At 43.2% G+C, this 16,594-nt stretch overlaps 1 protein-coding gene across 5 annotated transcripts in view; it reads left to right on the top strand.

The window, feature by feature from the left end:
* kdm4aa (lysine (K)-specific demethylase 4A, genome duplicate a) overlaps window positions 1–11,682 on the top strand; it is an 86,497-nt gene extending 74,815 nt beyond the window's left edge. For all 5 annotated transcript variants that reach the window (XM_069938983.1, XM_069938986.1, XM_069938982.1 and 2 more), the window contains exons 20-22: window positions 768–887; window positions 6,022–6,114; window positions 8,810–11,682. In XM_069938983.1, the coding sequence (XP_069795084.1) occupies window positions 768–887; window positions 6,022–6,114; window positions 8,810–8,950 (354 nt within the window). In that variant the 3' untranslated portion in view covers window positions 8,951–11,682. The remainder of the gene's footprint in view (window positions 1–767; window positions 888–6,021; window positions 6,115–8,809) is intronic.
* Window positions 11,683–16,594: the final 4,912 nt, after the last annotated feature.

Raw genomic sequence — 16,594 nt, 5'->3', positions numbered from 1 at the left:
CTCTGCCACCCACAAAATCTGCATTGAACATGATACCATTTGAAACTGAAATGTGGGTTATCGTACGTGACACAAATCCCTCTATTCCCTGCATATTTATGTGTCTGTCTAGAAGCCACTTAAATACTCATATCGTTTCTGCTTCCTCCACTACCCCTGGCTACCTGCACAAATCACCGTTTAATCTATTACCCCCAACTTAAATGGATACAATATGCTCCAGTATATGTCATTTTTATCCTGGGGGAAGAAGATTCTGAATGGCTACCCTCTGCCCCTCATAATTTTGTAAATTTTTATCATATTTCCCCGCAGCCTTTAGTATTCCAGACAAAACAACCCAAGTTTGTCGAACCTCTCCTTGTACTTCATACCTTCTTATTTCGACTGGTATATCTCTTCTACTCTAAACTGTCCGGAACCTTCTTGTAAGGGGCAACCACAATTGCAGAAAATACTCCCAAGTCTTGCTTAACCCAAGTCTTGAATTGTTTTAACTGTGTTAATAGCTGCAACTGTATTAAGCCACAGACAACATGAACTGAAGTATATGCACTGATGTACACAACACTGGTCTTTAATAGACACTGATACAACTGTTGTTTTCAAGCCCTTTTTTTGTGTTGTGAAATACATTCTTGTTTAATTACTTTGTGTTGTACACTGGAACATTTGGAATCTAGTTTTTGTATTCATATTTTGAAATGTTGAACATTTTAGAGCTTGAAAAAAGATTTTTTAAAATTCTAATTACTGTTGATTGTCAGAGTCGTGACTGCCTTTGTTTGGGACCCCCAGCGGAAGGAGAGGTGGTACAAGTCAGGTGGACTGATGGACTAGTATATGGAGCCCAATTTGTAGCATCACATGTTATACAGCTCTACCAGGTAAGAAACAAATTAAAGTGTTACCTGGCAATTCCAGGTACTGCATTTCAGCAACTTTGAGAAATTAATAGGAGATGCTTTCTTTGGATCAGACCTAAATGTGAAGCTATTTAGCTTACTAGCAGAACTCTGGAGCATAAGCAGGTGATTGTAGATATGAATAGCAAAACATTCTCTCCTTTCCACCCCCCACCCACCCGGTTGCTTATTAACTTTAGTCTGTAGCGGCAGCTACACTTTATCTTTCTTTCTTTGGCTTGGCTTCGCGGATGAAGATTTATGGAGGGGTATGTCCACGTTTGCCGCAGGCTCGTTGGTGACTGACAAGTCTGATGCAGGACAGGCAGGCATGGTTGCAGTGGTTGCAAGGGAAAATTGGTTGGTTGGGGTTGGGTGTTGGGTTTTTCCTCCTTTGTCTTTTGTCAGTGAGGTGGGCTCTGCGGTCTTCTTCAAAGGAGGTTGCTGCCTGTCGAACTGTGAGGCGCCAAGATGCAGCTACACTACTACTGAAAGAACACACAACCAGACGGGTTGAGCTCAGTGAGCAGAAAACTGGTTTATTGCTGGCTGCCGGGCTGGACTTACTCCAAGACTGGATCTATCTGAGAACTGCGCTGGGGGGCGCTGACGTCATTTGGGCGTCATGTGGTCCCCCCGTGCAGGCTTCTAAGCCCGGTGCTGAGAAGAAGGGGAAACCCCCGACAACATCATTTTGGCCGGCTGCCCCGCCGCGTGGATTACAAGCAGGGCTGGTTCACCTGCCTAGTGGCATGCCGCCACACAGCACACAACTAGAACCGGCGCCAATGTCCTTTTTAGCTGGGCGGCCTCGCTTCTTGGGCTGTTCCACAATCGGTGGGGTCGAGGTGAGCTGGCTTCAGCCTGTCCACAGTAAACAGCTCCTGCCTGCTGCTGATGTCCAGCGTGAACGTAAATCCTGAACAACCCTGTACGGTCCCTCGTAAGGTCTCTGCAGAGGTGCCGCAGACGGGCCCCGCCGAATAAAAATGTACTCTGCGGAGTGCAGCTCACTAGGGATGTAAGATGGCCGTGTGCCGTGTCTGGGTGGCAGTGGGGGTGCGAAGGAGTCCAAGTGGGCCTGGAGGTGGGGAAGTATCTTGTGTGGCAACTGCTGGGCATTGTGAGGTGCGTTGATGCTCACCGGGCAGTGCCAGCAGTGCGCCGTAGATCAACTCGCTGATGACGCCTGCAGATCCTCCTTGGGCATGGAGCGGATGCCCAGGAGCACCCAAGGCAGTTCGTCCACTCAGTCAGGACCGGAGAGTCGGACCATAAGTGCCTACTTAAGGTGGTGGTGCAGATGCTCGGCCAGCCCATTGGCCTCCGGGTGATAGGCCGTGGTGCAGTGTAGCTCTATCCCCAAACTGTTGGTGAGCTGTGCCCAGAGCGCAGAGGTGAACTGGGTGCCTCGATAGCTGGTGAGGTGATTCGGAACGCCGAACTGGGTGACCCAACCGTGCAACAGCGCTTGGGAGCAGGAGTCTGTTGAGGCGTCCGGCATTGGGATCGCCTCGGACCAACGAATGGTGCGGTCTACCACCGTGAGTAATGGTTGCCCCAAGAAACTGGTAAGGGTCTGACTATGTCCACGTGAATGTGGCTGAACCGTTCCCAGACATGCTCGAACTCTTGCACGGGTGCCCTGGTATGCCTGTGCACCTTGGACATCAGGCAATGGGTGCATGTTCTGGCCCAGCCCGCGATCTGCTTCTGCAGCCCATGCCAGACAAACCGATTTGCCACCATACGGACCTTGGACCTGACGGACAGGTGCGAAAGGTCGTGAATGTGATGGAAGACTTGCCTGCGCCATTCCTGGGGAACCACTGGTGCCCATGGAGACATCACACATGACGGTGCCTTCGCCACTAGGACTCGGGAGGTCTCGGAACTGCCGGCCCATGATGACAGTCCTGAAGGCTCGCGTCTCCTCGTCGGACTTCTGGTCCCGGGCAGGCTGGTTGAAGTCGAGGCCAAGTGTCAGTGTGCAGATGGCTGGTCATAAGAATTGGGCTGCGACCACGTTGTCCTTCCCCGCCTTGTGCTGAATGTCGGTGGTAAACTCCAACACGAAGGAGAGGTAACGCTGCAGGTGGTCCGACCAGGGATCATTTGCCATTTCGAGCACCTGAGTGAGGGGTTTATGGTCAGTGAAGATGGTAAAAGTCCTCCCCTCCGAGAAGTAGCAGAAATGCCGCACCGCCAGGTACATGCCCAGTAACTCACGGTCGAAGGCACTATACTTGCGTTCTGGTGGGCAGAGAAGCCAGCTGAAGAATGCCAGTGGCTTCCATTGTCCATTCACCTGCTGCTCCAGGACGGCACCGACGGCTGTGGCAGAGGCATTGACGGAGAGCGCCATATGCAGGTCGGTGTGTGGGTGGGCGAGATTGGTAGCCTTTGCTAGGGTGTCCTTGGTGGCCTCAAATGTACTGCAGGCCTCTGGGGTCCAGGTGAGCATTTTGTGCTTGGCTGTGATGAGGGCAAATAGCTTCTGCATGATGCGCGCGGCTCCTGGGATGAATTGGTTATAGAAGTTGACCATACCCGCGAATTCCTGCAGCCCCTTGCGGTTGTCCGGGCGTGGGAACTCATTGATAGCGGCGACCTTCGTAGCAGCGGGCATGGCTCCTTCGGCCGTGATGGTATGGCCCAGGAACTGCATGGACTCTTTCCCGAACTGGCACTTGGCTGGGTTGATGGTGAGGCCGAAGTCGGCCAGCTGGGAGAAGAGGGTGCGCAGGTGAGCTTTGTGTTGCGCCCGATCCCTGCTGGCAACGAGGATGTAGACCCAAGTAAATAAAGACGAAATCCAGGTCCCTGCCCACTGAGTCCATGAGGCGCTGGAAGGTCTGAGCGGCATTCTTTAGCCTGAACAGCATGCGAAAGAATTCGAACAAGCCGAAGAGGGTGATGATAGCCGTCTTGGGTGATGATGTCCTCAGGGTGCACCGGGATCTGGTGATACCCGCGCACCAGATCAACCTTGGAGAAAACCCTCGCACCATGCAGGTTGGCCATAAAGTCCTGGATGTGAGGGATGAGGTAACAGTCAGGAACTGTCGCTTCATTGAGCCATCGATAGTCTCTGCAGGAGCGCCAGCTGCCGGAGGCTTTTGGGACCAGGTGGAGCAGCGAGCCCCATGGGCTGTCAGAGTGCCAAATGATCCCTAGCTCCAGCAGATGCGAAAACTCTTCCTTCGCCATCTGGAGCTTGTCAGGCGGGAGCCGGCGTGCCTTGGCGTGAACCGGTGGACTCTGGGTGGGGATGTGCTGGAACACCGCATGGCGCGGTGAGGCAGCAGAGAACTGTGGCCTGAGGAGGGCCGGGAACTCATCCAGGATTCGCTGGAACTCGTCTCTGGGCATGCTGATCGTGGCCATATGCAGCTGCTCTGTGCGGGAGGCGTCGAGGCGAATGACCTGGAAAGTCCGGGCCACTACCAGGCGCCTAGCTTGAATGTCCACCAGGAGGCCGTGGGCGTAGACAAAGTCGGCACCCAGGATAGCGGTTAGAAGGGATGAGACGGTGAACCTCCACGAGAACTTTCGCCGGCCGATCTGTAAGTGGACTTTCTTGTTCCCATACGTCCGGATCTGTTGCGTTGGCCGCACGGAGGGGAGGTCCTCGAGATCAGTTCCTGATTCCGTGGCCGGATGACGCTGATCTAGGCCCCAGTGTAGACGAGGAAGCGCTGGCTGCTGACCGTGTCCTGCAGGTAAAGGAAGCTGTGTCCTTGGCCAGCCGCTGCAGCCATTAACAGTGGCCGGCCTGCTCGTTTCCCTGGAACAAGCAGGGCTGATGACACTTCTGAGCCTTGGCTCCCCAGCACTGGTGGCAGAAGCAGAGTCCCGGAGCAGATGCCATGCCCCTGATTATGCTCGGTGGCCCCTGCAGGGGCCAGGTGTTCTACCGCAGCACTAGGGGCAGGCTTGGCGTGGTCATGCCCGTGCCTTGTGACCTGCTGGACCGCCAGTGATTCCCTCTGGGAATCACTCGAGCCATAGCACTTGGGCCTTCTGAGCAACCTTCCTTGTGTCGGTAAAGCTCTCTTGGGCCAGTAACGGCCAGATGTCGTCAGGCAGATGGTCAAGGAAAATTTGCTCAAAGAGTGGGCAATTGCTGTGATCACCCATGAGCGCGAACATCTCATCCATCTGCTCCATCGGGGACCTGTCCCCCAAGGCGTCAAGGTCCATCATCCGAGCGGCACGCTGATGCCTGGATAGTCCGAGGGATCCGGTGAGCACTCGCTTGATGGTCCCGTATTTGTCTTCAGCGGGCGGGTGCTGAACGAGGTGCAGCACAAGTTTGGTGGTGGCCTGGTCCAGGGCGGCGACCATGTGGTAGAATTTGGTCGTGTCAGACGAAATCTGGCGAGGGTGAAACTGAGTCTCCGCGTGGCTGAACTAGGTCTCCGGCTCCTGAACCCAGAAGTCAGGCAGCTTGACGGCTATAGCACTGATCCCAGGTTCACTCATGTTGGGTTCAAAGACGTTTGAACCAGTCGGGGTCACCAATTGTAGCGGTGGCTACACTGCTACTGAAAGAACACACAACCAGATGGGTTGAGCTCAGTGAGCAGAAAACTGGTTTATTGCTGGCTGCCGGGCTGGACTTATACTCCCAGCCCGGACTTGGCTGAGAACTGCGCTGGGGCGCGCTTACGTCACTTGGGCGTCACGTGGTCCCCCAGCGTGGGCTTCTGAGCCCGGTGCTGAGAACAAGGGTAACCCCCCCCCCCCCCCAACGGCTCCATTTTGGCCGGCTGCCCCGCCACGTGGATTACAAGCTGGGCTGGTTCGCCTACCTAGTGACAGACCGCCACAAGTCCATTATATTAAAGTTTCCTCCCACACTGCATCATCTACATCAACAATGCATTTTGAGATTTGCACTCAATGTTAACTTTCGAGTAATTAATTCAAAATTTTAATCATATTAAATAAGATTTGTCTGTAATATTTTCAGTATAGAAAACTGGCAATACAAGTGCGGGATTTGAAGCTTTCACAAGTGTTCTAAATTATTTTTATCAATCTTATTATTTCCAAGACATTTTAGAGGTTCCAGTAAGAGGTTTTCCCATCTTAATTGTATTTATCCATTCAGGTGGAGTTTGAAGATGCGTCACAACTAATGGTGAAACGGGAGGATGTGTACACTCTAAATGAGGAACTTCCCAAGAAAGTCAAGTCCAGGCTGGTAAGTATGTGGTCATTAACTCCGTGCTATTTTGGATGTTATTCTATGATATTTTCCCAGTAGAGATTTGGCACAGTTTAATGCGAATCCATGTCAGCCACCCAAATAGTTTGCACCATTTATTTTTCCCAGGAGAGGGGAAACCATGGTCAGTATTTTAAACTGCATTTTATTTTGAATGTGCCTATTGCTTGAAGAATATGACAGACATTAGAGCCAATCACCTATCTGATTTTTTTCCCCCCAGGTTTGATTACATTTGTATTGGTGCTATAAATGACTGATAATAACATAAAAAGTTGAATCAAGAGAAAGTTGTATGGCCCCCTTGAGCTTGATCTGCCTAAGAGATCTTGACTGATCTCAACTTTGCCACAATTCCAATTTTTCTCTATTGTCCCTGATTTAAAAAATTGGTCTGCCTTGAATGTACTTGATACCCTACTTCTATAGTTTTCAATGATGGGGAGTTCCAAGTATTCATAACATTTTTAGAGAAGAAATTCCTTCTACGTCTGTCTTTCAAGGGTGATCTCTTAGCGTGAAACCATAGCCTTGACACCTAGATTTTCTTTCAATCAAAATAAGCTCTCAGCATTAACCTCGTAAAGCCCCCTTGCTCTGTTAAATCAGACATGATAAAAGTACTTTTATCATGCTTTGTCATAGCCAGTTTTCTTTCCTTGTTCATCTGCATACTTTTAGTAAGTCCAAGTGCTGCATTTTCTATGCTTTGGGGGGTTGTGGGTGCGAAGGTTCTTTTCTTTGGCTTGGCTTCGCGGACGAAGATTTATGGAGGGGGTAAAAAGTCCACGTCAGCTGCAGGCTCGTTTGTGGCTGACAAGTCCGATGCGGGACAGGCAGACACGATTGCAGCGGTTGCAAGGGAAAATTGGTTGGTTGGGGTTGGGTGTTGGGTTTTTCCTCCTTTGCCTTTTGTCAGTGAGGTGGGCTCTGCGGTCTTCTTCAAAGGAGGTTGCTGCCCGCCAAACTGTGAGGCGCCAAGATGCACGGTTTGAGGTGTTATCAGCCCACTGGCGGTGGTCAATGTGGCAGGCACCAAGAGATTTCTTTAGGCAGTCCTTGTACCTTTTCTTTGGTGCACCTCTGTCACGGTGGCCAGTGGAGAGCTCGCCATATAATACGATCTTGGGAAGGCGATGGTCCTCCATTCTGGAGACGTGACCCATCCAGCGCAGCTGGATCTTCAGCAGCGTGGACTCGATGCTGTCGACCTCTGCCATCTCGAGTACTTCGACGTTTGGGGTGTAAGACCTTGTTGGTGCGAAGGTAGAACCAAAGAAAAAACATTGAGGTTTTAGCATGGAGCTTTTAAGATGTCTGAAATGTAGGTTACAAGACCAAGTGCTGCCTTTTTTTTCCTGATATGTTACCCAACATGGGATTATGCTTTCAGTTATCCATTAACGTAAAATAGAACTATTTGTGATATTGTGTTCACTTTTGCATTTGCTGAGATGAATATTTCAAAATTGGTCATGCTTGCAAGTTAGAGTTTAGTAAACCCTCAACTTTCATGGCATTGCCATTTCATTTCTTTGTTGTCTGGGTTTGCAGAGTGCAATGAGTGTTTCATTTGATGGGCAATTTACCTTCAATCCTCTAAAGATGAGAAATCACATTGTCACATAAATGACCCTAATCCTAGGTTGTTAGAGGGACATTTGATACTCCAGTAGGCACTTTTAAGTTGCAGAACCTGGGTAGTCCTTCTGGGACCCAGGTGTGATTACTGGGGCAAAGGTGCTTCCAGTGCATTTTATGCTGCAGGGGGATCAAACTATTAAATAGCCAACCCGGTAATTTAAGGGGGATCCTGCCCCTGTGATAACATTGTGAGTGACGCATCACACACTCAAGAACTATCGGTAAGTCTCTTCCCCCCCCCCCCATTGCAGCAGGCACTTACTTCACCCGGGGATTTCCCTGTGATGTGTTTCAAGCGCTGACATCACAGGAGTAACTGGGTTGGCCATTTTGCTGTTCAAGCTGCCTAAGGACGCAACCTGGTTAAGTTTAACAGGGTTCCCTAACTATCGCCAAGGTAGGTCATGGACCCGGTTGAATTGGACCACGCTGACCGAGTTTGACCCTTTCGAGCTGCTGCGTGAGTGGGACGCTAACCTGGCAAATTGCCTATTTAACCCCATTTTACACAGCAGCTTGAAAGGCACAATACCTAGGTGAGGATTTTGATTTTTGCTACCCTGTTCAAAACCTCTGAATTTTTTTTAAACGGGAAGCTTGCATGGAAATTATCTAGAAACTCGTATGCAGTGTTCAATAATTTCCTCATTTGTTGAAGAACCTTTAGTAAAAGTGACATCAGGCCATATTAGGAAAGGCATTGGAGGCTGTGGTGAGTGGTTGGTTGATGTGGGATGCCTGTAGCACAACAGAAGAACCGATACTGCCATGTAGCACCTAGTCACCATTGGCCATAAATTTTTTGAAACTCTCAAAGTTGAGGGTTAACTATAAAAGCAAAATTTTATCACTACAGCCATCATTACTAGCGTTCATCAATCTAATTAAATTATAAATTTTCCAGACTTGAAGCTGCTTATCATCTTGGTTCTCATTTAGTACAATTTTGTTTTTAATTCCTCTGACATGTGTTTTGAGTGTGGATGTAAACTTTTAATATATTAAAACTTCCTTGTTTGTCTTGCAGTCTGTGGCCTCAGACATGCGATTTACTGGAATTTTTGCAGAAGAAGAGGTTACTCATGTGTCAAAGCGACAACGTGTTTTGAACTCCAGGTATCGCGGGGATTATGTTGAGCCATCTCTGTATCGTACAATTATGGAATAATTCCAAAATTGTTCAGAACTTCAGCTATCAAAACCAGTTGGGACAAATTTGGTTTCCGCACATGATTTTATTGTAGATATGTGAATGCAGCTGACTTCTAATTTCTTTGGCAACCAGGCTACTTACTGTGCATCATTGAATTTGTCTCAGTAACAACGCTCCCTTTGAAAGTATCAAATATCTGGAGATTTCAGCAAAGTTGTTTCTGAGCATTCCTTTTCTTGCTTCGGACTCCTGCATTATACGGTGACTCATTTGGATCAAGAAATGTCTTTAATTCAGGCTTCAGTGGAATCGGAGTAGAATTGTGAACAATGTCTTTGGGTGAAATTTCAACACTAACATGTTCAAACAGAGAAAAGCGTTTGCTTTTTTTAAATAGCGTAGATTACTGTTTACTTAATTTTGTTAGCATCCATATTGGCTATCAAATGGAACTTGATGCCCAACTGTTCTTTCATACAAGTACAGTAAGGCTGATTCATATCTGATTCACTATGGCTGTATAATCAATCCCTCTGTGCAAGCTGTGATGAGTTCTAGAAGATATGAATACATTTTGACAAAATTTGGCCCAAAATTAGGGTCCTGATTGGTGCTTGGAGTTTAAACTCTTGTCTGTGTTTCCAGGGCTGCCTAAAACTATGATTAGACACTTTTTTTCAAAGAAATTGTTTTTCTCCTAAATGTAGCAGTTTTGTTTCAGTATTCATCATGGCAGTAAATGTTTTTTTTATATATAAAGTCCTTGAATGGGAAAGTGTTGATGAAGTAGCAAATAAATTCTCAAAGGCCAATGTGCATTTTAAAAAAAAAACTAAAGCTGGTTTTATTACCACTCTTAAGTCCTTTCCCCTTATCCATTTCATGACTTATAAAAGGTATTGTTCATCTTGTATGAACGCTTGTACTGTGCAGTATTGATCTATACTGCAAATTATATTTGTTTATTCAATGATTAATTTTATTGGAATATCCATACTTAATTACATTGTAAAATTTTCTTCACTTTGTTGGTTTGGTGTAGACTATTGGAACTGATGTTGGACAATGCACATGTTCTGCCAATTTATGTTGCGACTGTTGTAGACTTTGAATGTGGTCAAGATTGGCTGCATAATCCAAACAGATATTCAAAAATTAATTAAATTAATTCAGAATAGACCATTTATTTTTGGGTTCTGCATATTTATGAACTTGCATTAATGCTGAATAACATACAAGAACAGTGAGTAAATAGTTTGTTGGATTTAATAGTAAAAGGGAAAAAAGTTGGTTTATGTTGATGTATTTACCCTGAAACACTCTTACCTTCGGGATGGAAAAGGGTACAGTAATAAAAAAAATTAGCAACTCCTTTAGAGAATTGGAAAATCTTTGAAAACATTTAATATTCAAATGTGAAGTAGTTTGTATATGTATTTGAAAATTTAGTGGAGGAATAAATGATGATTTCAACTTTCTGTTAGTGAATAAGAATTCCATCTGCCCTCCCGAGAGATCATTTTTAGAAAATGGCTATTTAAACTTTTTTTTAAATTTCAGCATTTTGTTAATAGTCTGATTTGCCTTTAATTTCTCAATTTTAATTTCAAAAAATTACTTGTAAAAATTGAAGTCCCCAATCCAGAATAGCCTTGTGAAACACTAATTTTTTAAAATTCTGAAGTAACAGCTGTTTATGACGTAGATTTTCTTCACTGCACCTTAGATGTTGCACTTTTTTGTTGCAATTTGCAAATCTATTTTGCATTTTCAATGAATATATACTTGTCTTCTACAGTGTTTTAGCATTTCCATCAAGAGTTCAGCTGAACAGCTTCAAATTTATTCTAGCCTTAAATTTCTTGTCATGTGATGACATTTGTCATTGGTCATCATCTGATATTGGTTAGAACTGGAAAATGTATATTTTTTAAAAACTTCATATTTCTCATGAAGTCGGTCCTTTTACAAAAAGCTGTCATTTTTAATTTCTCCAAAAATAAATTAAATTTGGTTATGCCGTTGCACAAGGCCTGGTCAATAATTAGAGTATTTGCAGTCAATTGATCTATTAAGAACTGTAAAGCACTTGTATATTTTCTGTGGTGGACTTCATCTTGTATGACCTGCTAATTGTCACTTTAAGGAGATTGAGTTCATTCTCTTTTGGCACTAGGTAAAAGTGGACAGTAACTCTAATTGTAAGTTCACCTTTCTAACATGTATTGATGGGCCCCATTTATGTTTTAAAAATGCTCGTAGTCTCTATTGTCTTTCACTGCACGGAGCCAAGAATTTGAGCTCTGCACCCCATAAATTTAAGGGACAAAACCTTATTGAAAATTGATTTGTCTTTTAATTTCTATATATCATTGCAGAAAGTGGTGATTATATTTCTCATTCAGTTTTCAAATACTTTTAATCAATGTACTATTTAACAAAAATATTATTCAGTTTTTAAATATTTTAATCTAAGGGGAAGGTGAGAAACAACTTTCATCTAAAGCTTCATGACATTTTGCCCCTCACTAATATTATTGAACAGTTCTTTAAAACATTGTGTCTCATCTGAGAGGCCTACAGTCTACACTGCAACCATCTCAGGAGTCTGTACAGAACTTGTATTGATCTATAAAAATGACTTAGTTTATGCAAACAAAGTTTAAATGGCTTGCTGTGATTGTTTAGGAAAATAAGAACATATTGAAATGATTTACAGTCAATAAATGTCTTTTTTTTGTCTTTGATTCTTTGTTTCAATTACTGTAAATCTGAGTTTCAAGGTTACCTTTTTGTATTGTTTCTGCTAATTAATAATGTCACCACTAGGTTAGTGAGTCTGTCATTTCCATATATGGGGAAAGAGTGCGAGAGGGATGATTGAATTTGTATAATAGGCATTGCTTCTTCTAATTTGATCACACTAACAGCCTTCCTTTGCAAAAGCTGGTCCTCTGGAAACCAAAATTGAGTTTCCAAGGACATTACTGTTGAAATGATTCCATGGCAACTTCACATTTCTTGAGATTGTTACCAGCCTCATTATTAAGAAGAATACAAACTAACCTGTGTGTTGGAGATTTCTAAAACATCCATTCAGCATGCATAACAGCCACTTATTAAGACAAAATGAGTACCTTTTATTCAAGGGCACAATACATCTTGAATGTCATGCAACTGATGAAATGCCATGAAAATGCATCTGTTACAGTACAACTCCGATTATCCAAAATCGAATTCTCTGAAATTCTCAGATATTTAAATTTGTAAAAAATGTTGAATGAATAAAGATGTCCAAAATCTTCATTTATTTGGACCCGAACTGACTGGGGGTGCCGGGCTCCCAGAGGGTGCAGCAGCGGACCTTAGGCTTCTTTTGGGGAGGTGTCAGTGATTTTTTTTTTTGGTGAGAATTAAACATTATTTTAATACTTAAAAACCTTCCTTTGTTGTTATTTAAACACTGTTACAAGTGATTTGCTGTTGCTACTGGGCTGTTTTAAAAAATGTGCGGTTCTCTGAAAAAAAACAGTTTATCCGAAATGGGCCCGGTCCCAATCATTTTGGATAATAGTTGTTCTGTATTTTCTGTGTCAAGATGCCCGTACACAAACAACTGTATGGTCAAAGACCATTTTTAACAGATGGTCATGTCCGGCAAACTTTTTTTAAAAATAATTTTAATGAAGAACTTACACAAACAAAAAAGGCTACAATTCAATAAAATAATCTGGACAGTAGCACAAACTAAATCACTAACATAATGAATTTTAAATCATCCATAATTCATATTCTAAATAATATATACCTTTTTAGAAAAATGTTAATTAAAAAAAGAAAATAGTAAAGGATTAAAAACTTAAAACGATTTACCTAACAGATTTCTCAGATGCTAAAAGGCTGAGATTGTTGTAAATTAGTAAAAATTGTGCATACAATAGTTCAACCAATGTAATAAAATCAGAAACAAAATTAAATTTCTCAAGGGTTGTAAACATATGTCCATTCTATCCAATGTCGTGGGCCTTGGACGGCTCTATTTTTGGAGTAGGGACAGGACTAAATGTGCAGTGGAAGAGAGAGGAGCGTGTGCCATGGGAAGTGCTGAAGCAATGTGCTGAGAAAACAAATAGCTGCTTGGAGTGCAAGAGCCACCCGTTGGGAGAATTGAGAGCTGTCCGGAGCATGAGATCTCTGCACTAATGCCAACAGGCTCGGGGAAAGCGTGCCTGATGTTGTCAAAACCCTCTCCACCAATCAGGAGAGCTGAAGGCACACTGGGGCAGTTGAAGAGCCCAGCACTGAGTTTAAATAGAAATCAGTTAGTAGGACGGCAGGAGGCGGAGTTGCTTCATTCTGCTGTGAGGAACTGTCCATCAGTGTGCTCACCCAGCAGCTTCAGTTAGAAGGAGATGGAGCTATTTTGTCCACAGGTGTGAGCACTGTTGTCCTGACAGCAATTTGTGACACTGACTCCCAGTGTGTATGTCTGGCCTGTCCTCCATTCCCCAAAGACTTGTGTGACAGAAGATCACTTGGCAACCCCTTTTTAAAAAACAAGGGCTTTGGAGGTGCAGGCCTGTGTTAGTGACTAGGAGGTCACTGAAATTTCCCTTTGTGAAGAAATTAAAGGTGATTATTACCACATTAGAAAACTTGAGAAAGGCTCTTGTATTCCCCTGGCAAGGTCGTATGTCTGCAGTGATAACAGTCATCTCTCTCCACATCCAACTAAAAGACCTGTGTGCAATTAAACTAAGAAATTAATGCCTGGAACCAAATTCTATGGACTGTTCTTTTGACTGACAAACTTGACGTGGTGGACTTGAGGCATTTTGGGCTTGGACTGTAATGGTCTGGGTTTTTGTTCACATATTAGGAATATCTGTTAGTACTGTTTAAGGGTTACATTAGTATGGTTATGGATAAATGCATCTTTAAACAGAGGCATCTCATTTAAAATGCAAGAGCTTTGCTGAAGCTAGATGTTGAGGCTCTGGTTGACTTTGCAGAAGCAATGAAGAATGCTGATCTATTGTGAGTGACCAATAAAGTCCAGGCTCAGAAGTACTTGGGAGAAGTTTTTGTGTTTTTTTACAAACGGGGGGCGGGGAGAAACCAAACAGGATTCTTCTCTCAGAGAGAGAGAAAGAAGTGAGTTCTTCAGAAGCAGTTGAGGCTGCAAAATAGCAAGCTGGCTGGCTTGTTGAAAACCCCCATTTTGAAGATGGGTGAGTTCAGCCTGTTCAAAGCCTTTGAAGTCCTTAAAAGAGGAAATGGCTGGCTCGAGTGTTTCTCCTGAAATAAGGTAAGCAAGAGGAACTCTGTGACCTGGAAGAAGAGGTTGTCATTTGGAAAATCCATGATGGGGCAAGTTTCTTCGGCAAGACACTGAAATGACTGATTGGAGGAAATAAGTTTGTGTGTGTCCAACAAGCAATAGATTTCTCTCTGAAACTAACAAGAACCTTCCTGAGCAGAAACCATTTAACTTTAAACACCAGAGCCTGGTGAACTTTATAAATGTTAAATTCTGTGCACAGTGTAAGAATTGCCTGATACCAGTAAACTTTGAGAAGTGAATGATTGGACTGTGAATCAAACTTTCCTGAACATATACACATTAATTACATGTGCACTTAGAATTAGAGGGGGGGGGGGGGTATGTTAAGTTAATAGTCGTAAGTTAAAGTTTGATCTTGTTATTACGTTTAAAGGAAATTTAAAGCAACTTTTTGAGTAACTGACAGATTATAGATATGTTTTTGGGAGATAAATTGGGCAGGTTTTTAAGTGTAGGTCACATACAAACACTTTAAAACCGATCTTATTTAAAATACTGGAGCTCTGCTTATGTTAGACTGGCCGGCTCCAATAGCATTTGCAAAAGCTTTGGAGAGTGCCCAAGAAACTTCACTAATGGATTGTTCTTTACCAAAAAGTAACAGATGAAATAACTTGTTGGAATTGCAGACTGTCTAGAATGGAGTTTGCTGTTTTAAGAGGGTCATTTGGTTTTGGAAGCAGAGAGAAAAAAACAGGTTTTTTTCTGTGTGTGAGAGAGAGAGATCAGTTCTGCAGTGCTACAATCAGCTACAGCAGCTGGGACTGGAACAGGACACGCTGGCAAACTTGTGGAAAACCCCATTTGGAAGACTGGTTGTGAATGCTTAGTTCAGTCTGGTCAAGAAGAGAGGACTGGGTGCCTAATATTTCATTGAAAGAAAAAGTTATCATCTGGAGAACCCTAAGGAGGCATGTTTCTTCAGCAAGACACTGAAGTAGCTGATTAAAAAGGAATCAGTTATGGGTGTCCAGTGAACAACAAATCTCTTTCTGAAAAATGATAAGAACCTTCCTGAGCAGTAACCATTTACCTTTCAGGCACCAAAGCCTGGTGAACTTTATGAATGTTGAATTCTATGCACAGTATAAGAGTTGCCTGCAACCAGTGAACTTGGAGGAATGAGAAGTGAGATTGGACAGTGAATCAAATAACTTTTCAAAATAGTAATAGGTTAAAGTTTGATCCTGTTTTCATGTTGAAAGATATTAAAAGCAACTTTTGTTTAAGTAACCATTTCTCTTGGTGAATATCTATTGCTGCTGGGTTTTGGGGTCCTCTGGACTTGTAAAAGTACTGATATATAGTTGCCATAAAGGCTTATGTTTGAGTGCTAAGTGTATTGAGTTAATTCTATTATTGACAATTGTTAATAATTTTTTAGTTATCCCATCTGTTTATGCATCTCTCAATTGCTACTGATGAGGCATAACACCGATCAAAAGCTTCTTCAGCGCCCAATGAAAGAATACACTCAGGAGTTTTCCCGGAAGACAAATACAATAATATTCATTAAGCAATGTATATTAAAATAGGAATATCAGTTTTTAATAAACCCCATTTGAGCTTCATAAATAAATAAGGGTAAAATGTTTTCCATCCGATTGGCTAAAATTGGTTATAGAAGGAACATTTGGTTGTGTCTTTACCTTTCTTCACAATTAAAGATATGCAAGCTTTATTAAATGAGCCTGGAAGTTTACCCTGTTCAAATGAATCAGCGAACATCTCCTTTAGGTAAGCTGTGAGCAGATGAGAAAATAATTTGAAAAAATCCACTGGCAACCCATTGGGTCCAGGAGCCTTTCCAGAGAGTTTATCCAATTTGATTTGATTATCTGAAGATATCTTGGGGATAGTCAATTGATCAAAAAAATTTATCATCAAATTACTGTCATTTGTACATTTGAAAGAACATAGCTTGGAGTAGAATCTTTTAAATATATTGTTTATCTTCAAATGATCTGAAGTCATGGTACCATGACCTTTTATGATATTGATATTGTTTAGCACCAAATCCTCACAACTGTTTGGCAAAAACTTGCTAGATTTATCACCATCGATGTAAAATTAACTTTTTAGATTTCAAAAGTTGGCATTCACCTGGGTATGTTGAAAGAACTTCAAATTTAGTTTATGTACAATCTCTATAGTTTTTAAGTTTGAGCATGTTGTTGTTTTAACTGTTTAATTTGTTTAATTAGCTCCATCCGATCTTTCTTTAGACTTCCTTTTCTTATTAACAGTACATTAAATAATTTGTCCTTTTAAGAAAAGCCTTCAAGGTATCCCATATAACTAAACTAGAGGTCTCC

Source organism: Narcine bancroftii, chromosome 5 (assembly GCF_036971445.1).
Source record: "Narcine bancroftii isolate sNarBan1 chromosome 5, sNarBan1.hap1, whole genome shotgun sequence".
In the NCBI taxonomy this organism is placed as follows: domain Eukaryota; kingdom Metazoa; phylum Chordata; class Chondrichthyes; order Torpediniformes; family Narcinidae; genus Narcine; species Narcine bancroftii.
This window is presented reverse-complemented; position numbering and strand designations above follow the sequence as displayed.